Source organism: Aquila chrysaetos, chromosome 24, assembly GCF_900496995.4.
Source record: "Aquila chrysaetos chrysaetos chromosome 24, bAquChr1.4, whole genome shotgun sequence".
Classification (NCBI taxonomy): domain Eukaryota; kingdom Metazoa; phylum Chordata; class Aves; order Accipitriformes; family Accipitridae; genus Aquila; species Aquila chrysaetos.
Window position 1 is genome coordinate 10,724,889 of NC_044027.1, and position 23,728 is coordinate 10,748,616.

General features: G+C 46.8%; 1 protein-coding gene across 1 annotated transcript; it reads left to right on the forward strand.

The window, feature by feature from the left end:
- The first annotated feature begins 18,977 nt into the window (after positions 1-18,977).
- On the forward strand, positions 18,978-22,881 carry ATP6V1G1 (ATPase H+ transporting V1 subunit G1). Its single transcript, XM_030000098.1, has 3 exons — positions 18,978-19,143; positions 20,574-20,674; positions 22,107-22,881. The coding sequence occupies exons 1-3, from the start codon at positions 19,062-19,064 to the stop codon at positions 22,278-22,280; spliced, it is 357 nt and encodes a 118-aa protein (XP_029855958.1). The 5' UTR covers positions 18,978-19,061; the 3' UTR covers positions 22,281-22,881.
- Positions 22,882-23,728: the final 847 nt, after the last annotated feature.

Here is a 23,728-nt window from a genome sequence, read left to right on the forward strand (position 1 = left end):
TGGACGGCAGCACGGTACTATGCTGAAGCCTGTGTAACTCCAGAGCATTGGAGGGCCTTTCTGACTGCACTGGACGGACGGGCAAGTGGCTCGGCTGGCAGTAGAGGATAAGACTAATTAAGGCTGTGATCCCCTGACTCACACACACTAATGCCCACGGATAGATCTCTAATGCTCTCAATTCATGCTCATTAGCACAGGCAGCAGAGACAAAACAAGCATGTTATGTCATCGTTTAAATCCTGTCACATTTCCCCAATGACTCTGATTACATTTTTAAATATTTATTCTCCTCCCCTGAGGCAGGATTGGCTTGCCCTGGAAGCTCTGAACCCAGCAGATTTGCTCCAAGCAAAGCTCCCACACACAGCAGCGATGAACTGATCCCCAGCCCTCCCCTTCCCTGTGTCCTAAGGAAAGCAGAGTTCCCCTGGTACAAGCTTTCAGGGTATCAGCTCATCCTTCCCTAATTTTCAACATGACTTTATATCTCAGACTAGAGTTAAACTGAGTATTTTCTAGGTGCCTTTGCATGAGGAGGGAGAACCGCACCAGAAGACATGCGAGTATGTGGCTGTGCATCTCGGTGTATGAACAGTCACGCTCCAGTTAAATAAACATAAAACACTTTTGCAGGCACAAGCAGTCAATTTTTCCTGTAAGTCAACTAGCAGGAATGAAAAGAATAAACATTTATGGACACATCCCTCACTAATCAATAGCAGCTGTATTTATACCAACCCTCCTTATTCCCAGAGGGTGGTTTCAGGCTTCTGCCCTCCTGAGTCTTTCCTGCCCTCATTGCCTAGTGACCTGTTGGTGATGGGGTGGCTGGACGGGTCCTGGCCAGCCGGTACCCAGTGGCTACTCAGAGGCAGTGTCCCCCGAGAGAGCAGCAGGGGTGGGGAGCGATGTGAAATAAGTCTTCATGCTTTGCAACCCTGGGGCAGAGCACGACATTACAGCACTAGTCTCAGGCACACCTGCTCCTGTCCCAGGGGAAGGAATGTCTCCCACTAAGTTCAATGCAGGCTGGATCAGGCCCATTCACTCTTCCTAGGAGCAAGCTATTTCCATTTTGCAGGGGGAGGAGACCTGGCCAAGAGCAGGAGGGACAGCCCAGGGCACCCTTGCTAGCTCCCAGCCATAGATTCAACCCCACAGCACATCTATCCCATCATACTTCTGCTTTGTTTCCCCAGCTGGGCTGTAGAATAGATGGTGGTGTAGGTCCGAGACCTCTGCACTTCTGCTATCCTCCCTTGAGCACTGCAGGCAGCACCAGCAGGCACTTGGTGAGGTTTTTACTGCAGGATCTCTCAGGGGAAGGGTTGAATTGCTTTTGTTACAGCAGTTGTGGATTTTAGATCTTGTATATCAAAGCATGGAAAGGAAGAAATAACAGAAACCTGGACGGAGTCACATCTGCATTAAGAGAATGCGTTTACACTAGATGGCACCTGATCTCATCATTTTAGATGCAAAGAGTAAAGCCACCAGCATTATTATACCTAATGATGTTATTCTTTTACTAGGAGCTGGCTTTGTGGCCCTCCCTGAGCTTGCAGCAGCAGTAATGCACAAAGTGCAGCTAGCCCAGCAGCCAGCACACTGCTGTGAATGTTAAACACCCTTTGCATAATTCCAGTCTGAATCTCTTTCAAGATGCTGGAGTAGCTGGGTTTGCTCAGCCCAAGCTGCTTTCTAACAGCCACTTTCAAAGGCTAAAGTGTGCCCAGTCTTTTTTCAGCAACTTGCCAGCCAGGCTTCCTCTAACCTGAAGAACAACCTCACTCTGTGGAAGCAGAGGAAGTTAGAGGGGCTCTGTCCGTCACCGATTTAACTTGGTGTTGACAGCCAAAGATGCTACAGAGCCATAACGTGGTTAATCCAGCAGATACAAATCACGCACCCTGAACACGGCACTACCGCAACAGCCACTCAGGCATGTGAGGACACTCCGGCTCTGCTGCAGAGCCTAAGACATGGCACAGATATGCCAAACCCAACTGCAAGCTCAAGCCCCTTTTCCCAGCTGCTCCCTGCGAGGACACGGACAGCCCTGTGATACCAGCTGAAGACACAAAAAAAGCAGCCATGGACTTTGCAGCACCGATGCACAAGCAGCCGGAGGACCTGCCCACTGCTCAGAGAGGCAGGTGTGGATGGAGAGCTTGCAGGTATCACTGCTCACTTGCACATGAAACATTTCACAGTGACTTGCTCTAAGAGGGAAATGCTGCCATCTGGGAAGGGGAGAAAAGGAGGCTCAGCCTCAAGCTTGCTCCTAATACAGCATCCTCTCTCCCTCTGCCATCAAGAGCCAAACACACTGAAGGTGGAAGCTGGCCTCAGTCCATGGGCACAGTTAGTGACCATTTCCTGAATTACCAGTCTGAACCTGAGCTAGAACTGCCCACCCCACCTAGTTTCTGCCCCTAAATACTATTAATGAGATTCCCATCTAAATAAAAGCTGGCAAGAGCTAGACAAAAGCTAAGTGGGTGAGTGAGGAAAGGATCCCTCCACAGATTGGTGGCAGAGCCAGCAACAGGTCTCAGGCCAACATCCCAGTCCCTCACCTGCACTCTTCTACCTCTTGGAGTCTACCCTGTGCTGGGGAAGAGATTTCTGCTCCCGATAGCTACGCAGCACCTTTGCAATAAGTCTCAGAGTAAGGTCACTATCATGCTGCTCTGAAGACATTAATAGGGAAATTATTATGTCTCTCCCAAGCACAGATAGTTATTGCTTCAGCAGGAGGCAGCAACTAGAGTACATGAGATAATTTAGTAGCTGACATTAAAACCATCTCATTTAGCCTGGAATAAAAATATCTTCATTCAGCCTAAGATATATTAAGATAACTGAATTCATAGTAAGATTTGAATTCATAGTAAGTTTTGAATTCATAGTAAGTTCATAGTAAGCTGCTCACCTGGGCGGTTGAATGAAGATTCCCTCCTCCAAGCCAACATCCCCTCTGTCATCATGTCCTTGCTGGAAATCAGGAATGACAGCAAGGACTACTGGAGTAAATGGATTCTAATGTGGTCTAAATCTTCCTCTTTGGTACAACAGATTTAATTTTCCAGCTTTCCTATATGAATTGCTTTTTACCTTCTTCCCGGTGTGGGCCCACAGCCTCCAGCTAATAGAAAGCAGAGATGAATTTTGCTGCTTCTCAAGCAGCTGTTGCTCTATTTTGACTTAATGCCATGCTGTAAGCAGAGCTACAACTAAAGCAATTGAGTTAATAGTATCCTGAATGAGACAAGCAACAGGGAGAAGAGATGTAATGTGATGCAGTGAGGAAGGATATTTTAAGCGCTGGTTTATCTGACAACAAATTCTGCAGTTATACATCCTGTGCTCTGCTTTCCACCGCAGCCCATCAGCAGACAGATGAAAACAATTTTTACATGGCATAAGCAGAAGAGAAGCAATCAAATCCTTGCTCCCAGTACAAGACTCAACTGCAGAGGTGCCATTTCTGTAACCTTTGGAGACCTTCATAATAAAGGAATTACAAAAAAATGAAGATATAATCCTTGTCCAACCCCACTTTTGGGGCAGCAGCTGCTCCGAGATGTTGGGGATTCATTCAGGCACCAGCCCAGCAGAATCCCTTCCCATGCAAAGCAGCTGAAAGGGTCCTGGCTTTCAGCAGTGGAACCCAGGGCTCTCTGTGCACAATGGTGTTACAACCCCTCCGCACCCTTCCCTGCCCCGAAAAAGCACCACTGCAGGGCCCAGAGCCTTATATGGCTTTAATTTGTGATTCCCCATCTCAGTGCTTTTTATTTTCCTAATATCTGGAGCTTAAGAATCAGAATTTGCAAATCCCACCCCCACGGAGGCTGCTAGCGGTTCAAGATGTTCCCGCTCTCTGTAACTACCCAGCTAGTGAGGACTGCCCTGGAGGTGCACACATGCTGCCCTGATCTTAAAAAACCCTGCTCTGAGCTGATGCTTTATGGGTCAGATGCTCCTGGAGGTGATGGACAGAGGGACTTCCAGCCATGAGGAAGTGTAGGACAATCTCAGCTGGTATAAATCACAACAGCACCCTTGGCTGCAACAAAGCTGCCTGATTTACACCAGCTGATGATCTGGACCAGACCCCAAAGGATTGCAACAGTGCAACTCCCAAGACCTCATGAAACCAAGCTCTGCACATCCATGACTGCAAGAAATGCTGACATACCAGAGAGGACATAACTGTCCTTCTGGATTTGCTCTCTGGAGCTCTGCAAGAGAGGTCAGAGGACATTTGGCATGTGTAGCTGGATATTAAACTTACAATGAGGATGTCTGGGCTTGTTTCCCAACTTTGAGACTGACACAGTTTCAGAACTCCGTCAGTTCACCTTCCTCTCCAGGCCTGATTTCTCCCCACTCTGCACCTTGCAGAATCATTTTGTACCTGTACAAAGTGTTAACCCAACCAGAACATTTTGCTCACTTACATGGTTGTCACATTTAACATCAACAGAGGAGTACTTTCAGCATCACTTAATGAGGCTTTTCTACTTTGCATAAAAACTTGGCAATAAAACTTGCAAGGGTGATAAAAGAGGAGAGCTGCCAACTGATGGACAGGCAGGGAGAGAGACAGACATTGCCTGACACCCTTCTTTCCCTTGGGCACAAGCAGGAGGGTTGCAAAGGCAACCACACTGCCACACTGGGGCTCCAGCAGCCCTCGTGAACCAAATTCACATCTCCTTAAGCTTCCCACAGCTCAAAGAGGGTCTGTGTTAACACTTGGTTCCTGCTCTCCCCAGCCTTCCTGCGGTGTGCTTGCCCCAGGTCCCAGCTCACCTCCTTGGGCTCTACAGTCACTCAGGAGCTTGCTTGTCCTCAACTCCAACACTTTGCACACAAGCCAGTACAGATAAGAGACCGTTAAAGTTAAGAACGCAACAGTGCATTTTCACTAGCTGCATTTTCTCACTACTTTGAAAAGATATTGCTCTTAAACTGGAGCTCCCTAGAGAACTCTGACTCTTCCAGCCAACAAAACCCAAGGCAGCTACAGCCACCACTCTCCTACCTGAGCTCTACCAGGAGTAACTGGCTACTGCCCTCCCCTCTTATAACCTCCAGGCTGTCTTTCCCAGGTGCTCTCCTTCTACCAATAAATACGCATCAGGTTTTGAAGTCTTCCACTGCCTGAGCTGCTTCTTGCTTTCCCTCCTAGGATTTCCATGGGAGAAGGTGCTGTGTCTTGAGGGCTGTCAAATCTTTGAACAAAACATTCCATGTAAATGAGCTGTCAGTGTAGCTGGATGGCCACTGCTCCATTTAAATTAATTTGTCTCGGAGAGCGGTCAGTGCTGTAGCTGAGGCTGCAGCTTTGGCAGGCTGGGTAACGCAGTATCCTGCAACTCCAGGAGCTGCACTCCCTGCAGAATGAGCCCTGTTCCACAGCATTTTAGCACTGTGTGTTAGGAGATACTTCCCAGTGTTTGATATAGGCAGGATTTTTTTTTTTTTCCTGCTACAAACCAGAGCATTTAAGAGGTATATTAGATCCATTTGGGATACGTATAAAAATGCAGACAGATAGGCCAGGCGGCTGTTACCGTTGTTAACATTGGAAGTTCTGAACTACCATTTATTTTGCTGCAGACACGGGACTTTGCAAGGATTATAATAAGAAATGCTAGAAACAGAAAGGCAAAAAGAAATCTTTCACACTATCAGAGTTGTCTGTGTCTTGTTCTAACATGGGTGAGTATGCCTTTCCGAGCCAGCAGCAAGTTGTAGAGGACTGTTTTTGTTCAAAACCATCATTGCAAACACTGTTGAACTTCCAAGAACCAAATCATTTCCCTGATTCAGGTCATATGGATCAAGGACACATCCTCCAAAATAAGGATTGTCTGTAGTGTTGCATACTTAACTACCAACCTCCTGCACCAGAGATCTTCTGTTTTCCCCAAGCACCAGACTCTTCTCACCTCTTTCTCCTGAAGGCATAGATAGGAAGCCCAGCATTGCAATAGGCTGAGTGCTTGCTGTTGCTATAAACAGCAATCCACAGCAGACAGGAGCTCACCTCTAAGTTGTCACTTCAGGACAGTGCAGGAGGAAATCCCTGGCATTGTGGCACAAGAACAGCAAAGAGGACATTTGATATATAGCATACAATGCTTTAGAACAGATTGGAGAGGGAAAACACTTGAAGCCTAGATTTAAGTGGAAAATAGCATAAAAGTCAACACGGCTAATGATCTGACAAGGAACACACAAGGCTAATTTAGTACTTCTTTAAGTAGGACACTTGATTTAATAGGCACCAGAAAGGCATTAAATCGTGTAGGTGCTCTTCGGTAAAAGCATCTGTAATGTGGCTGTGGTGGGAAATTTTTAGTGAAGTTGGAGCAAACGGAGACAAGGAGGAAAACAGAGAGAGGATCTGGTGAAAGAAGAGATGGCAACAGTCACTGACAAGGGGTCACTGATACTCCTGATGGCAAGGAGTACAGGGATGGAGTTCCTTTAAGGACTGATTTTGCTTACTAAGTCTTTAATTACTCTGGCAAAAGAGTAGGACTGTGCAGATGAAGTGTCCTCCCTCGCTTTGGTACTCCTTCTCCCTGTGCTCCACCTGGCTCTGATTGCCCTGGGCAGCCCCCTCTGGCGTCTCCACCCACTGGCTTTCACTTGTTGGCTCAGGAGATGTATTTAAGCTCCGTCCTTTACTCAAGTTGTGTGGTGTGCGTGGTTTTGTGCCTTGGTTTCTTGACTGGTTGTTTATGGACTTGGCTGGAGATTGATGGGTTGCTAGCCAACCTAGAGCTCCTCTTTTCTTCTTGCATAGGTACTGTGGCACTTTGTCCTCCTTGGTGAGGATGCTATCCCTTGTTCTCTGTTCCCCTTCCCTTGTACAACAGCCCCCTTTTGCTGTTTCTTAGCAGTTGCTATTAAAGCTATAGCAGCAACCTTATGCTCTGTGAAGCTGTGGCCAGTTTCTATGGTCATGTATGCAGTATGATATTGCAAAAAAGGCTAATGAGTAATGACCAATAAATTGTGTTGTTGTGTGGAAGACTCTGGAGGCTGGACAGGGTAACAGTAGTAGTTACTAGACAAAAAGGGGCAAGCTGAAAGATTGCATAAAAAAAAATGTGGATTTGCTCCACAATTTTCCTTCTTATCCTAGTGCTGAACATATAGCTCCTTTATGGGAAGCCCCTATTCTCATTGTTTGCCTGCAGCCAGTTCCACAGCCAGATTCAGTTTTGAAGAAGTAACTCTGGACTTTTGATGTTGGGTGAAATGCTACCTAGCAACCTGTTAGCTGAGTTTGCTGCATCTCTCTACAGGCACCAGAAGACAGATGCTGCCTCTCCTCTTGTTTCTAGTGGCAAGGTGTTTTGTGTGAGGCATGGGGTTTCACTTTTGCTGTTCTGTTTTCCCAGAAGAGGTCAGAAGCTAGCTCTGTCTGGTGGCTAATGCCTGCAGCAGGACATGGACTCTCTGCCACTCCAGTTTGTAGTCATGGGATGGTGACAAAGTCCTTCCACAGCAGCAGTTGCACTTGTATTATTTAATTTAGGCAGTATAACATGCTCCTTTTGAACAGCCAATGTATGACAAATAACCCTTGTGTTTTCATATGTTATTACAGTCTTCATAGTCTCAATCAATAAATACAATGAGCTTGAACAGTCCAGTGCTGCAAGTTCTTTAAAATCATATTCTCTAATAGAGATAACAATCAATAGTACTTATTCCAGTTTAACAATGATTATATGCTAGTTACTGCAGAAAGTCACTAGCAATCCAGAAGGGGGACTGTTATTTTCTTTTGGTGTATGGCACATCTGCCTTACTCTATAAATATTAGTTTTTAATTAAAGTGGATAAAATGCTTTAGAAAATGCTATGTGGTTGTTTAAATACCAGTCATCATTCATGGGAAAGGGATTTAAACAGGAAATTCTGAGCATTTTTTAATGAAATATGTAGCTGACTGCATAAGGTATCTCACTTTGCTAGATGCAATTCATTCAGAGTGTCAGCCCCAAATTACGCATGCCCTCTAAATTAGGGGGAGAGGAGGAAAGGGATGTGTGTATCTAAACATTTTACATGTATATGAAATGTTTGGGGTTGATAACAAATGTTTTTATTAAAAATGGTGGCAATCACATAGAAAACAGACACCAGTGGGAGCTAACCCCTCCTTCCATGCCAGCACGTTGCCTCCACCTGAAATGAGGATCACCAGGGAGTGTAAGTTGTCCATCATTAAACAGAATTCTAGGTGTGGATGCTGCAGATAGGTGTGTACCTGTCACTTGGAATCTCATCTGCTGGAGCACTGTAGACAGACAAACTGCATTCTTCTTGACCAAAATCCCAGGATTTAGGCCTCCTATACCAATAAACTTGGGCCAGAACTGAAGGGGTGGTTTTATCCATCACAAATGTATTTTTTGGTACCAATAGCAGTAGCAAGACCAGGTTTCCTAGAGCTATGGACAGGGTGTCTGTGGTAGGAACAAGCAAAACTTTGATCCAATCCCCCTTGCTGGGCTGGCTGAAACGGAGCTGGAGTTTGGAGTCTGCCAGAGTCCTACCCAAGAGCGGAATGAGATTGCAAAGAGAAACTCCCCATGTTGTTTTTTTTTTCTTTTTATTGCAAATTCACCTTATTGTATTTTATGTTGGGCAGAACAACCAAACTAACAAGTAGCACAGCAGGAGCTGTGCTGCTGGTGCCAGGTAGGCTTGATATATACTGCTCCAAAGGGACTACATTAGGCTACATCAAGAGGTGGGTCATGAAAACAATGTGATTTGGATATAAAGAGACGGAGGCTGTATAGCAGAGGATATTCATGTGCTCTGCCTCTGTTTATCACTAGGAAGGAATTCAAGGTTCCTACACCACTCAAGGCTCACTTCAACTTCAGTCTGGGGTATGGCTCTGCAGTGAAGAACTGGACCTAATTTACTGCCCAGGCTGAATTGCTGAATTACAGAGTGTGTGACCTGAGAAAGCAGGGGTTTGTCCACTGTTATCTTATGTCTGCTGCTCCCCAGAAATGTGGGGAGTGTGAAGATTGTAGGATGGCAGCTGTGTAGATCAGTTGAATGTTTAGTTCATTGCAGGAATCAGAAGGGAAGGGGCATGTGCAGTTTGCACAGAGTTAGACCTAGAAGGATGTTAGTTCTAGCAGTGCTAGATGCTAATAAGCAATTTCTTTCTACACAAAAATAGATCCATGGAAGTCTCATGAGAATTAACGTGTAAAAGTTGCAGCCAGGTACCAGAAGTAAATAACTTTGCCTGTTAAAGCTACAGCAGCACCCAAAGGTCCTAGTGGGGGATCGGTCCTTATTTAATGCTTCATTTATGCAATGAAGATGTGAACGATCTGGGAAGAGTTTTTATTTCTATGTATGTTTGACCTCCACTTGATTGTGCTATTTTGCTACATAAATCAACTAGAAGCTCCCACTGAAACAGATGTGGATAACTCAACTATCCATCCTTGCCTAATAATACAAGTATCAGTGCAGTCTTACCATGCTGAGACTTGTCTTGTCACACTGGTGACTTGCCAATATTGTGTCTGGGGCATAAAGGTTACTAAGCACAGAAGTAAAAGGCTGCAAAGGCTGATTTTTGGCAAGGTACAAAGTGTAGGTGTTTCAGACTTTGCTTGTATACAGATGTCACTTGGACCATGGATTAACATGTGGCAAAGTAAGCTGTCACCATTTCAAAATGCTGCAGATATGTGAGCAGGTGTAGTGCAAGTCTAAAAATGATGGATCTGTACACAAGGAGTGGCAAATTTATCCCTGGATGAATCAACTGCACTTTTTTTTTTTTTTTTCTTTCTAATGCCTGCCTCTGGATGCCCAGGCACAACCTCCTCATTTGTAGGCAGCTGCTGGGATGCACACTGCTCCAGTTCTGTACCTCAGGGTTCATTTCATGTGTTCATCACCTGAGGATTGTCCTGATTGTTTGTTTAGTGATGCTGATATAAGGTACCATTCTTGAGTGAATGCAATTTTACTTGTATGAAGATGCCTTCACTGTCAGAGATTCCCTTCTCTGTGGCAGTAGCTAGAGCAGAATGAGCAATCTCGGCTGTATTTGTACTAGTAAGAGTGGGTGTTGATTTAGGCATGGTTAAGTCTGCACAGCTCTGGTGCATGGGCAAGACCTAAGGGGTTTAGGCTCTCACCTCTTTGTATGTGATTAGGAGTTAGGAACTTTATTCTGAGAGTCCCAGAAGTGGGTTTCTCACTAAGTGGCACTTAGTGTCATCTGTAGATGCATAAATGTTTTTAAAAGCCTGATCTTGCATTGTTTGAATATTTCAACATCTATTTGTGAAGATAATGTGGAATTATCAAAGGCATCTAATACTACTGAATCCCTTTGGCTAAGTGGGAGACCCTTGTAAAGCCATTTAAACTCCCACTCATGCAAACCCTTGGGGTCTGCTCCTTCACAAACGGAGGTGGATACAAACCAAACAGCAGTATTCCCGCACTGCCATCAGAGCTAGCCACTGAACTCCATAACTAACTTCTTTCTAAGCCTAGATGTATTGATTGCAAAAGGAGTGAAAAGATCAATCCAACCGAAGAGCCTTACACGGGGAAAGAGCAAGCTCATGCATACTGGCAAAACCCAAGTGATGCTTTTAAAGCCCGAAGCAAAGAAGTCTTTATAGGAGCATTGTTTTGCCTCAGGCATTAGGACTGCCATGAAACCCCCCTGAAATCAATAGGTTTTGTTGATCCATGCTGTCAGGGCTTGGATCAGGTTGAGGGTGAATACAGAGCTACAGCACAGCTACAGGGATTCTGCTTGTCATGCCAATGGCCCAGTGTTGCTCTAACAGATTGCATCCTTCTCTAAGAAACTGCCTGCGTTCATATATCATGTTATTATCTGCAAGATTAATTTGTAATGTCTCTCTCGGGATCCCATGTCTCATCCCTGGCAGACTAAAATAACAGATCATTCTTCCCTCCACCTCCATCCTCAGTTCCTGGCAGCCAAAGGGAGGCTGCAGGGAGCCCTGTCTGTAGGGAAAGGCTCCCAGGGCAGGGTGGGGAAACTGGATCCAAGGCTATGGCCTTTACATCACACATGTCCAAGAAGCAGCAAGACATTTTGTCCATTTAACCTCTGAGTTCCTTGATGGGAGAAGAGTGCTGCACTGACTCAGTGGCTCTGGGGATTGCAGCAGAGCTGAATTAAGGAACTGGAAGCTATTCTGCTAGAAGATGCTATGGGAAGGAGTGATTGGTCCTTCTTCCAGAGGTGACCCTCACCTCTCTGGGAGCATTGCTGCCAAGGCTGGACGAGGGCAAGTTCTCCCACCTGCCATCTCAGTCTTTCCATGTCCCGGCTCGATCACCACTGCAGTGTGCGACAGGCTTTGAGATACCCAATCTGCTAATCTCTTTCTGGATTCCTCCTGGACCAGAAATGTCTCTATGAAAGTCTCCTTCTGGGAAGAAGGAGGTAGCGAATGTGGTGCAGGGGAGCTTTGCTGCAGTTCCCAATGGGTCTCAAAGCCCAAATGGGTCACAGGCTGTCTTTCATCTACTGCCAATATTAATACAGGTCAACAGACAGCATGGTACCAACTTACTCTGGCTCAGTCCCTGGATGTCTTAGTGATCTCCTTGGCTTGGATCTAATTTTTGTCACCAGCTGCAAATTATTGTCAAATGAAAGCAGTGAGCTGTGGCCCAGCAATTTGAATTGGATGGCTGGACTTGCTTTGACTTATTAACAGCAGCAGTTGGCACTTCTTGTCCCATCTGTCTATATGAAGACTCCTGCTCAACTCTTAGCCTCGGTACAAGGAGCACGGAGCAGCTGCGTAACTCCTTACACGCCAGAGAGCCTCCCAGGGCAAGAAGGCTATGAAGGCGTCTGTTATCTGCTGTTTCCCAGTCCAGATCAGAGTTGATGGAAGAGACATGGACGGGGGGTTATGAGCTACAGCAATACCTGAGCACTCTCCTACAGAGGTGCTATGGTTGAAGTACACTTGAGAGCATCCAGGAGATACTTGGAAGTAAAATAAGCCCTGGTCTGCCCTGGGACTGGTGTAATGTAAGCCCTCCTGATACCTCTCTGCATGCTGACAGTGACTGGGTGTAGCAGAGGACTCTGTGTGCTAACCTCAGGTCAAATGGCTATTTCTCTGCTGCTGTTTCTGTGCTTGTGGATAGCATTTGCAAATTATCACTTGAAATGTTCCTTGATGTTATAAATAGCATGCATCAGAGGCACATACTTGTTCCCTCTTAGCCACGCTCATCTCCAGCTCCTTGGATGTAGATATGTGCACTGCAATGCAACGGCAGATGGTTAATGAACCTCTCTGGACAAAAGGTGCAATCACCAAGGCAAGACAGTAACTCATCTTCCCTGTGTGCGAGCAGGGCCCTTCTCGGGGCTCACTCAATGTTTCCTTTCTGGATCAGGAGATGCGAGCAGACGACTTATATTCCATGTGCAGAAGACAGTCACTTGTGCCTCAAAGGAAATGAGTTCGGTTTCCAGCTGCGGCTTACATTGAGTGAGATTTGGGTATCTGATGCTTCAAGGTTCTTCAAACATTGCAGCACGGTGAGACTTGTTGGACCCCTGTTACTGCTCGTGGGAAGGCACCTGGATCCGGCTGGGTTAAGCCTTTAGCAATACCCCAGTCTGCATACAAAGGGTTGTATATGGAAAACTGCATGAGCAAATCCAGGGAGCTCAGGGCTTTGGGATGCAGGGGGGGCCCAGCCCATCACTCAGCAGCTCAGTGTATCTTGCGGGCTCTGGATTGCTTGATGCTGGAGTAGCCACACTCCTGCCCATGTCCACGTGCAGACCAGCAACACCTTGTCCTGGCTCCAAGCCCTGTAAAGTCAGTCCCGAAGTCTTCTGGAAAGGACTGGCCAGTAGACGGGGGTGGGGAGGGGCAGGAGATTAGGATGAAAGCTGTCACATTACTTGTGTCCAAATCTTAAAGATGTAAAAACCAGCAGTCTTCTCCTTTCTTCTGCATTCCCCAAATAGTTTAATCAAGTGTTGTTTGGCCTTTTCCTGGGTATTGCTCTGTGCTGGAGGTTGTTATGGTCCTGTAGACAGACTCACGGCTCTCCAATGCAAAAAAACCCCAGGCTACCTGTATGTCTAAGGAGATGATTTATTGTTCTTGATAATCAATTTGTTACCGTGGTTGTTTCAGGTTAATCACACTATTAATGTTCTGAAACCTACTGAACTGCAATTTCATTACACAGAGCCCAAACTCAGCTCCCATGCCCCTGCCCGTAACACAATCAGGCAGATAATTGCAGCCTCTGCACTAGCAGCTCTGTAATACAGCAAACCAAATGGCCTTGGGCTTCTTTGGTGGTGGCCAGCTGCTGGAGAACTCGTCTTGGCAACAGAAGGCTTGATGCTGGGTGAAGCATGAAGCTGATGGATGAGGTGGTGGAAAAGTAGATTGATTTTATTTTTCCCTGCAGCTTAGAGCTGTCTGGCAAATTGCAATGGAAACAAGTGGGATGGAGTAGGGTTTTGATCTGGGGAGGGAAGAGCAGTAAGAGAACAAAAGGGTAATTCAGGTAAACTGGGGAGACTTGATTTTGCGATGAACTGTGCCTTGGATAATTAAGAGTCAAAAATAGGTATAGAGCATTGCCAAAGCAGACCAGCAGCCTTTGGGTCTTGTTCAGCAGAAACATCAGGACCACGGGAGGGTTGTGCTGGCTGTCAGTTTATTTCTGGCCCTTTCTCATAGCCCCACATGACTGGATGGGGCCAGTAAGCACAGGGATATAAAGCTCAGATTTTCAAAGGCATTTAGACTTAATATAGAAATTGGTTATTAAGATTTTTCCATGAATGTTGTAAACAAATTAGTTCCACTAGGTAGCTATCTGCATGCATAGGTGCTCATACACCTCTGAAAAACCTTACTTGAGGAGCTATTTGTTATCTGACTTCAGGCTCCAAACTCTGCTGAGCTGGGAGTGAGGAAAGTTCCCCTTCCTGGGGCAATTCAGAGCATTTGGTTGAACTTCTGCAGTGAAGGGTCTATTGCTCCACTGACTCTTTATGGAGAAATTCTGCTTCATTTAGCAGGCAGGAGTCCTGCAGCTGACTGATGTGAGCAGTCCTGTGAGGAACGGGCACATCAGCAACTCTTGTTATACATCTCATCAAGCCCCAGAGGCAAGCAGGATATTTGCTAGAGCCCCAGATGCTGTCACTTGGATGCTCTCCAGCATCACTTTTGTTTGAACAAATGTTTGAGAAGGATCCCCCAGCACCCATGTCTTCTTCCCTCATGGCCTAGAAATACACCAGCTCTCCACCACTGCTTGAAGCTGGTTGGCATCACTGCTGCAGTGTTTTGTTACTGTCACATTTTCCCGTTTCTCTGGAGCCTATGATAAACATCCAAATTAAACTGAGGCCTCTGACATTTTTGATATTTCCAAGCAATATTGATAATGAGTCTTATACTGCGGTGATTCATTTATTCTAACATGTCTCAAAGCACCAAACAATCTACGTATGCAGGGATTATTTCATCCATCACTGAAAGTCAGCCACCTGAAAGCAGTGGTTGTACCATGGCACACAATGACATTACTCAGTGGTTTGGGGCAGAAAAAGCTGAACTGAAAAGCCAAGAGGTCTTTTATGGTAGGGAAAACAACATTGGACTCTGTGTTTCTTCCCAGTGGAGCAGGAGTAATGCTCTTGCTCTTGCAGAAGCTGATGAAGAACTGGTAGTTGCCTTCAGCAGCCAAAGCTTTGGTGCTACCCATTCCAGGAGAAGCTACTTATTAGTGTATAACAGGACCTGCTTTGTTTTGCAGTCATATCTAAAAATCCTGGTCCAGACAGCCTCTATGCTGTGTGGATGCGGCTGAGTCCGTGATGGCCAACACAGTTGTGCTCCCTAATGCCGGCACCCCCAATGGCTTCACAGACATCAGATGCATCGGCAGCTGGTAACTCGGAGGCAACAGCCTCATGGGGAGCGTTCAGTTGCTCCTCAAACAACGGATTAAACTTTGCAGTCACATCCCTTGCGAAGGACACTTGACCTCTGATTAAGAATGGACACCAGTAAATGTCAAGGAAATATGAATGGAGATTTCTTCTGGTACACAAGGAATTAATAAGGTCTACTGACATTTCATCACAACAGAAGAATACATAAACAGAGTTGCCAGCTTCCCTGACTCTTATGAAAAGATGCTGATTTATATGAAACCGAGGCCTCAGCTTGTTGCTATAGGTGGTGAGGCAAGGGTGGGTTTGTGACAGGTACCAGGGATGGGGCCCTACAGGAGATGGAGCCTTGCAGCAGGGCTGTGCTACAGCCCAGTGCCACTGCTGTGACCTGGTCCTTGGTACCACACTCCAAAAGCAGCTGGCTAGTGCTGGGGGAACGTGTTCATCAGCACGGTCGGTACGTGGGAGCCCAGCAGAAGGGGCTGCAGCGCAGCTTGGTGCAATGAAGATGTGGCTGTGGGAGAGAGTAACCCGGGAGAGCACCCTGCTCGGTGGGTGAAGCTCGGGGAGCCTCCAGGCTGCCTGGCAAACCATTGAAACAAGCCTCGCAGCACCACAAAGCAGCATGTTTTTCCCAAAGAAAGATGGTAAGAGTTGACACCAGAACTACGGCTTCTTGAACCGCTTTTAAAAAAATCAATTCTTACAATATAAACTTAAGTCCATTCTTCTGGTGTAATTCCATCAGTGCAATCAGGTTATGCCTGGCTTTAAATTGCCCTGGATAATGAAGAAACTCCAAATGAAAAATTCCTTCTTATTTTGGGATATTTGGGCCAAAGTCTTGAAGTAGGTCAGACACAGTCAAGCGGTACTGATGTGTGCAGTTGAAGGTTTTGTTGATTTTTCTACGTAAATTTTACTGCTATGTTGTGCTTAGATTTCTAACACTCAGTTTATAAATTTAAAATATCCCTCCAAACTATGAATTCTAATTAATAATTATTCATTGGTAGTCTTTTAACAATCAACCAATGATCATTTATCAACAACCAACAGCTGCATCATCTCAATGCCTTGGAGTGATTTGTGTTAATGAATTAAACCTCAGAAGAGAGAAACCAGTTAGGTTCCCAGGCATTCAACACAAAACCTTTTTAAAAGAGTAGACAATTGCACAGCGTAACAGTTTAAGTTGGGGAATGGAGAATAATAACGTATCCAATTGAAAGTGCAGGGGAATTTAGAGAGGAAAAATGTAATTACCTGATCTGGAAAGAAGCCAGACACAATGTTTAAAATCTCATTCTTAGGAAATGTGTCTCAGAATCCTTAATGACTGCAGGATCAGAAGACATGGCACATGTTTTGTGTGCTTGGAAACTAAAAGAAAAACAAAGGAAAACTGTATTTATTTTTTTTTCTTCCTGATTCTAGAAACATCCTCTGATATTTCAGAAACCAGTGTAACACATGCATGAAGTTATGACCCAGTGTAGAACAAAAGCAGAAAGATGAAAGACACCACTCCGAAATTAAACTCGGTCTTCAGCACTTGCAAGAAAATAAAAAAGCTTTGGGAAAAAGAAAGAAAATTAAGAAATGTGTTTAATTTCACTTTCATTAATGTGATCTCTGGGAACAGCCAATGACAAACAAAATGCTTTTGTTTCCTTCAAGCTCTGCAGGACAGTCCTCCCTTTCTGGCAAGAGCCAGCACGTGAGCCGTGAGCCAACCCCTGGCCCAGCGCTCCTCCTCGCTCCTTGGGCATTGGCACGTTTCAGATCCCGACAGACTCCAGATAGCGAGATGACATTTCTAAAATACTAAACTTTTCATGTTGCTTAAATATCCTAGCGTACATCTAGCCGAAGAGGCTGGAGTCTCGGCGTGGCAGGACGAGCAGGGAGGGGGAAGGCAGAGAGCAGGCAGGATTCACGTGCTTTGAGTTGTCCGCCAGCCCAGGCAGAGCAGCACAAAGGGAAGTGGCTTTGGGGCAGAAAGATTTTTAGCAATTTATTTTCCCATGGTAGGGAGCACAACTAGCCTTAGTCTTCTAAAGATGTTCTTCCTCCAGTCTTTGTTGAATGTGAGGTACATGAAATTTAGGATTAGTCAGGTTTACGGTATTAAGAAATCAGCGCTGGATAAATAACAGGATGCTAGTATCAGTTTTAGCAATAGCCACTTACTTCGTAAGCTCATGTACAATGAATCTGGGGGAATAAAAGCCAAGTTCAGAAGTACTTGTGATGCTAATTAATTATAAATCCATTGCTGATAGAATTAAAGCTGTACAAGCAGCTCTCTTATTCATGCAAGGGCAAGTTTGAGGATTGGAAACACATTTTTTTTGCAACAAGTGAGAAGCTATTTTTCAAAATTTTAAGTGATTGAAAAGGTGATCAAACAGCTTTTAGATTCACACGTGTTTCATGTGACATACACCATGAGGTTTCAATTAGCTTTTGAGCAATCTTAAACTAAAATGCAACACAACCAAAAGATTGTTTTAAATACAAACTATTATTGCCTCATTTGTTAACCATCAAAATGAAATTGCCAAAACCTCATCCATTGTTTCTGGTCAACCTAAAGCTGTACTTTGGGAGGGATTTTTGTCTGAAAACTTAGTGCGATCATAGCCAGGATATTTCTGGGGGCAGAAAAGGGCACCGTTATCATTGAGCAGGGGGCTACTCAGAGTTGGAGCCCAGCTGAACTCCACTGCCTCTCAAGGTGCTGTGGCATATTTTGAATTGGACCCTCATTTTCTGTCCTTTCTGTGCTCACCGATCTGCAGCGCGGCACCTGAGCCGCATCCCCTTGGCCCAACCTGCCCCGTTTGTGACAGATGACTTGGGACCAGATTTGCTGGGTTTCCCTTCTGCCAGCACAGTCCCGTGCCCGACGGGAGCAGCCGGTGCCACGGTGGGTGCCTGCTCGCTCCTTCGTACCCAGTGGCTGCTGCTGCTCCCCGGTCACACGAACGGCCGGGTCCCAGGCTTGCTTCAAAACACAGATTTACGATCAGAGCTCTTCTCCCCATCTTTCCTTTTATCTTTCTTTTATTGAAGCAAATATAACACTCGATGGGCAGGCCCGCTAAGCCCATTTAGTTAATCCTGGGCCCAGATGAAGGTCACCCTGCCAAACACTCATAATTCCTATTCAGTGCTATAAATACGCATTTGATTCATCGTCTCCTGTCCCTTCCAGCACAGGGGACAGAAGAGGCGTACCAGCAGCCCCCCATTCCTCCCTGCAGTGATGTGAGTCACTGTCGTGGCTCTGATGCTTCATCAGAGCAGTATTATTCGGCAATAATTGTAATTTATGCTTCGAAAGTGTTGGGGGAGCCGCGTTCAGGACTTTAAATCATCGCTGGGACGTGATGGCCAAGGGTTGGGGTGAAGTAGGGGTGTGTCTTTGGAGCAGAGGGGCCTGGCTGCCCTGGGAGCCCCCACAGAAGATGGTCCTGGACGATTATCAATTCTCCCGTGCATCGGTGGCTCCATGCTTGCGGGTGAGACCGCGCTCCCTGTGCAGCTGGGAGGAGATGCTGCTGCCCGGAGAGACCAAAGCTTCCCGTGGGGCAGCCCGGTGCTAACGGCACTGCGCATTCTGTGTTTGCTGCAAGGCCAACGATTAAGGAACATGAAATAAATAAAAATAAACCCCCTCCGTGGCCTTCCTGAAGGGTGCTAAGGGAGGCTCCCTTCGCATTTTGAGCTTATTTTCTGGCAGGGGGCGAAGCAAGCCCTCGGAAACCTCTGTAAAGGGCAGCAGGCACTCGCCTCTGCCCTGACCCGGCGGCCGGGAACGGGGCGAGGGCCCTGGCCCCGCCCCTACCGGAGGGGGCGTGGCCGGGGCGGCGGAGGCGGGGTTAGGGCGGGGCCTGACAGTTGGAGGCGGGACCTGGGCGGTGGAGGCGGGGCCTGGCCTGACGCAGTGACGTTGGCGGCGGCGAAGGGGAGGAAGGGAAGGCACGGGAAGGGAAGGCACGGGAAGGGGGCTGCTGCCGCCGCCGCCATGGCGAGCCAGTCGCAGGGCATCCAGCAGCTGCTGCAGGCCGAGAAGCGCGCCGCCGAGAAGGTGGCCGAGGCCCGCAAGCGTGAGTACGGCCCGCCCGGCCCCGCCCCGCCGCGGCGGCCCGGCCCGGCCTGGCCTATCCTGGCGCGGCCGCCTCAGGCCTGTCAGGCCCGGCCGCCTCGGGGGAGGCGGGGAGCTGCCGGTGCGGCCCCGCCGAGCGCGGAGGTGCCGCCGGGGTGCGGGAGCCCGATCGGCGGGGGAAGGCCGATGGCCCCCCCCGGCCGTGCTGCCGCCGAGGGCCGCTGGGCATCGCAGGGGGCGGAGGAGCGGGGTCTGCGGGGCCGCTGTGCCAGCGGGGATCCCCGAACCCCCCCGTGCCCCCGGGGAGGGGATGCAGGGCCCCCCTTGCTCGCGGACCGTGAGGGACGCCGGCAGCGCGGTGGGGGTCGCCGGTGAGAGCAGGGCCGAAGGGCCGCTCGGGGCCGGGGTGGGTGCTGTGGGAGCGCAGCGCTGGTCTGCTCCTGCGGAACCCTGTCTCCTGTGTGAAGAAGGTGGGGAAAGCGGAGTCGGATGCACCCTGGCAGCTGTGGGGAACCTTCCTACCTGTAGCTGGAGAGGCCTGCACAGGTCTGAGAGGAGCTCAGTGGCTCCTGGCCCACTGCGACTGCTCCTTAGGAGGCAACCACCAACAAAGCCTGTCCTTTGTGGCAGCAGGGTCTTCAGCTGGGGGATGCTTGTGCTTATCTGCATCTTTCCCACTCTTTAATTTTTTTTTTTCTGGGTGAAAACAGTGTATTTCCATGTTGGTGATTAGACATTTTGTAGAGCTGAGAGCGCCACTCCTTGAGGAGCCAGGTTAGCATTTCCTGTTAAGCAAGAGAAATTCTGGTTACGAACATCCCCACCTTTACACATTTTTCCTGCTTCAAGCATTTTCTGTTTTTTTTTAATGAAGCCACACTGTGTTGTGGTTCTACCCCCTCATAGTTTTGTAAGAAGTAGATTGTTGTCGCTCACTCTGAGGACAACCTTGGAGAGGAGGGTGTGGTGGAAAGTCCAAGAGGGGAAGTTGATGCCATAGTCAGTCTTTCCATCAGTTGCACAATTGGCCTGAGGCAAAACTAAGACTTAATGTTCTTTTGGCTGTGATCTTTGGGAATCACTCAGGGATGTTGCATGCTCACGTGAGCAAGGCCAGACCTGCAGGTTGTCTAATGCATCCACTGGCTCAGAACCTCTCCAGTTCTTGCTGGTGGAAGCTCACTGCGTGGTGAGCTTGGCGATGGTTTGGTGGCACACAAGGCGACTTCGTGCTCCTTAGGTCAGCTAACACAGCAAAGCTGGAGGGGCTGGGAGGGTGTGCGGTGCCCTGCTGATGCCTCCTACAGAAGGATCTGCTGCAACAGCAAATGCTATAGTGATTGTTTGCATTGGGTAGCTGGAGAGGTGTGGGGAAATATGCTCTCAATACTTTCTCGTCTTTATTTCATTTGGTATGTTCTTTGGAAACAGGAAAGAATCGGAGGTTGAAGCAGGCGAAAGAAGAAGCCCAGGCAGAGATTGAGCAGTACCGCCTGCAGAGGGAGAAGGAGTTCAAAGCCAAGGAAGCAGCGGTTTGTTTTCTAGATCATTCACTGTTACCTACCCAGCCCCTAGCCTTGTGTTTGGGGTTACTTGCCCCGAGAGCAGCCCTCGGGGTGGAACATGTTGCTGGAGCAGTACTTCCCTAACTGCCTTCCTCTGATGCACAGCCACGTGTTTCGGAAAAAACAGTGGAAGTGAATCAGAACATGCTGTATTGCATCTCAACAGGCAGAACTATTGACTGGCAGTGAATTCGCTAAATAAGCTCATGTATTGGCTGGTGCCCTGATGCATGGCAGCCTCCCAAAACCTCCTGTATGTAGCGGTGTCAAGAAAAGACCAAGCTCATTCCTCTTGTGACACACTGGTTTCTACGATGCGAACGTGGTAGAGACCGCTTGCCTTGTAGATGCTGCTCTCTTCCTGAAGCAGTTGTGAGGCTTGTATTCTCCTTAGCATTGTTGCCTGCTCTGTCCCAAGGGGTGTGTTTTGCATTCCTTCTGAGCAAGGAAAGTATTCCCAAAAGGCGCAGAACTGAGGCCCTTCACCAGCTGAGGTCGTTTCCACTGCCTGTGTGCCCCTGTCAGATCTGTAATCTTCAGAAAATGACCTGGCAACCCTCCCCTCTGTCCATCTTCTGGTTAGCACAATAACACGTCCTCTGTTCTCCTGCACAATAGCCTTCATGTCAGTAGGTCAAGATTAATTTTTTACAATCGCTTGTTAGCTTGGGTCACTAGGCATATGATACCAGGCAATTCCAGGCTAATAAAGTGGACTTCACTGCCTGTCAGCTGGTTTTGTTTTATTTATCCTTCTCCAGAGAGAGAAGCTCTTTGAATTTGAGTCCCAGGGTGCTAGTCTCTTTCAGCTTATTTTTTCTGTGCCTTCTGCACCTCCCTCCCCCTATAATGGGAGTTTGCTCTCTCTGCGCTTGCTTATGGGGCAAGAAGGGCATTGCAAGCTGTGGAAGACTCCTTGCTGTGTGTATCACATGGCCCACGGTCCTGTTAGGAAGGCAGAGATTTTTATAAAGATTCTGCAAGGGGTAGAAGCAATGGGGTGATGTGAAGACTGGGCTTAAGCTAAATCATGGGTGTTACTTTTCTTACACTATCTACTACAGTAGTGCCCAGGGGCTCCTGGTTCCAGTCACCAGAGCAGCAGGACCTTTATTTCAGGTATTCTTTAGAAGCTCATGCTCTAAACGTAGATAATGAATAAAAGAGGATAAAAGGCATAGGTTGTGGATGAAATACAAACTTGGGCAAGTTTAGTGGGAAATCTGAGCAGAGAATCCAACAGTACCTTTTTTTTTTTAAGAGCAGTTCTTTCCTCAGCAAAGATTAATGGTTGAGATGCACTGAGGCAGTCCAGAATAACAAAATACAGAGGTAGGCATAGTGTTTTCTTTGTCAAACTACTCGCATGTGAGCTTTCTTTTTCCTTTGCAATTTGTAGGCACTTGGATCTCATGGCAGCTGCACCACTGAAGTTGAGAAAGAGACCCAGGAAAAGATGAGCGTAATCCAGCAGAACTTCCAGAAGAACCGTGAGGTGGTCCTCTCCCAGCTGTTGTCACTAGTGTGTGACATCAAACCTGAAATCCATGTGAATTACCGCATCAATGGCTAGTAGTGGAAGAAGGAATGAGCATACTGGAAATGCTGGTAGTAACGTCTGAGCTTCAGGTGGAATGTACAGCTCTTAGCCATACCTTAACTGTTCTTGTAAACGTGTTAAATTATTTCAGTGAGTTTTAGGTCATCAATGTCTTGTTGGATATCTGTTAGTTTCTCTCTTGACACAGATTCAGAGCTTATTCAAACATTAAAAGACCATGTCTCAAATATGTGTTAAGTAATTAAATACATATTCAAGTTGGCACATTAGTGCTCCCTTTTTATCTCGATAGTATTCAGTGAGAGGCTTTCCTCTGCAAAGTAGGAAGGGAAGAGAGATGCTAGCCAGGTTTAAATGGAGAGTCTGTGTCAGTAATTGTTAGACTTGTGTAACTGTATTCTTGTTGACCAAAATGCAATTTTCAGTGTGGTGTTAACCTTTGTACAGGGGGTTAAACCTTGTAAGAAGAATTCTTTGGCTGTACAGTGTTGGCCGATAATTTTCAGGTGCTTGAGTTTCTCTGTATTGAATATCCTCTGTATATTCTGCTGTTAGCTTGAGTTACGTCTGGCACTATGACATTTGAAAGTAAAAACACTTATTTAACTCCAAAGTCTCTAGTCAGTCTTGTTGTTCCTGCTAACTTGTTCTGAGAGTACTGACAGGTCTCACTGTGTTGTGTGGGAGTCCGGACTCTGAAGAATGAGTATCAAGTATTGATAAAAAAAAAGAGTAAGAGATACAGCAAATGTCTGAAGGTCGCAGCAGGTTAAGTTAAAAACCCATTATAGAGCTCCTCCTCTTGGCTCCAGTCTGATGCTTTACCTGCCAGATCATTCCGAAAACCTTCAGGAACAAATGTTCTTGTGACCATTAGGGGAAATAAAATGTTGCCAGTTCACTAGAATAGTTTGATAGCCAGGCGCTGTGCAGTAATTATCCTTTCTTTAGTCAAGTACCGGTCACTGCTTGTTTATGCCAAGGTCATACTGTATCCTGCAGCATCCTGCTATAGCCGGGAACAGTGTAAAGTAAGTAAGTGTGTTCGTGTTATGTGTGCATCGCTTTCTAGCTCTTTAATCAAAAGTACACACGAATATATCAAGAGGTTTCATGTTTCAGCAGTTTCTTCCTCTCCCTCTCTCACCAGCAGAATATTAAATGTAGCTTTGCTTTTTTATTGAGTTCAGTTTAAGGCTTTTTGCAGAAAAGAGACCTTGATGAGCACATACCTGATCAGACCCAAGAGTCATGCAGTTGGGGATCTAAGCAAGAAACCTTACTGATGCTGTTCCTCAGACAGAACGTCCTATATTTCTACAGACCCTCAGCATAGCATTGAAAAGCCTCTCAGACTTCTAAGAGTTTGATTGTGATTGGGAGGGAGGAAAGCAGGATGGATGAAAGTCATAACAAAGGAACGAATGCCTGCCTGCAGTCACACAGGGCAATGAAAGCGT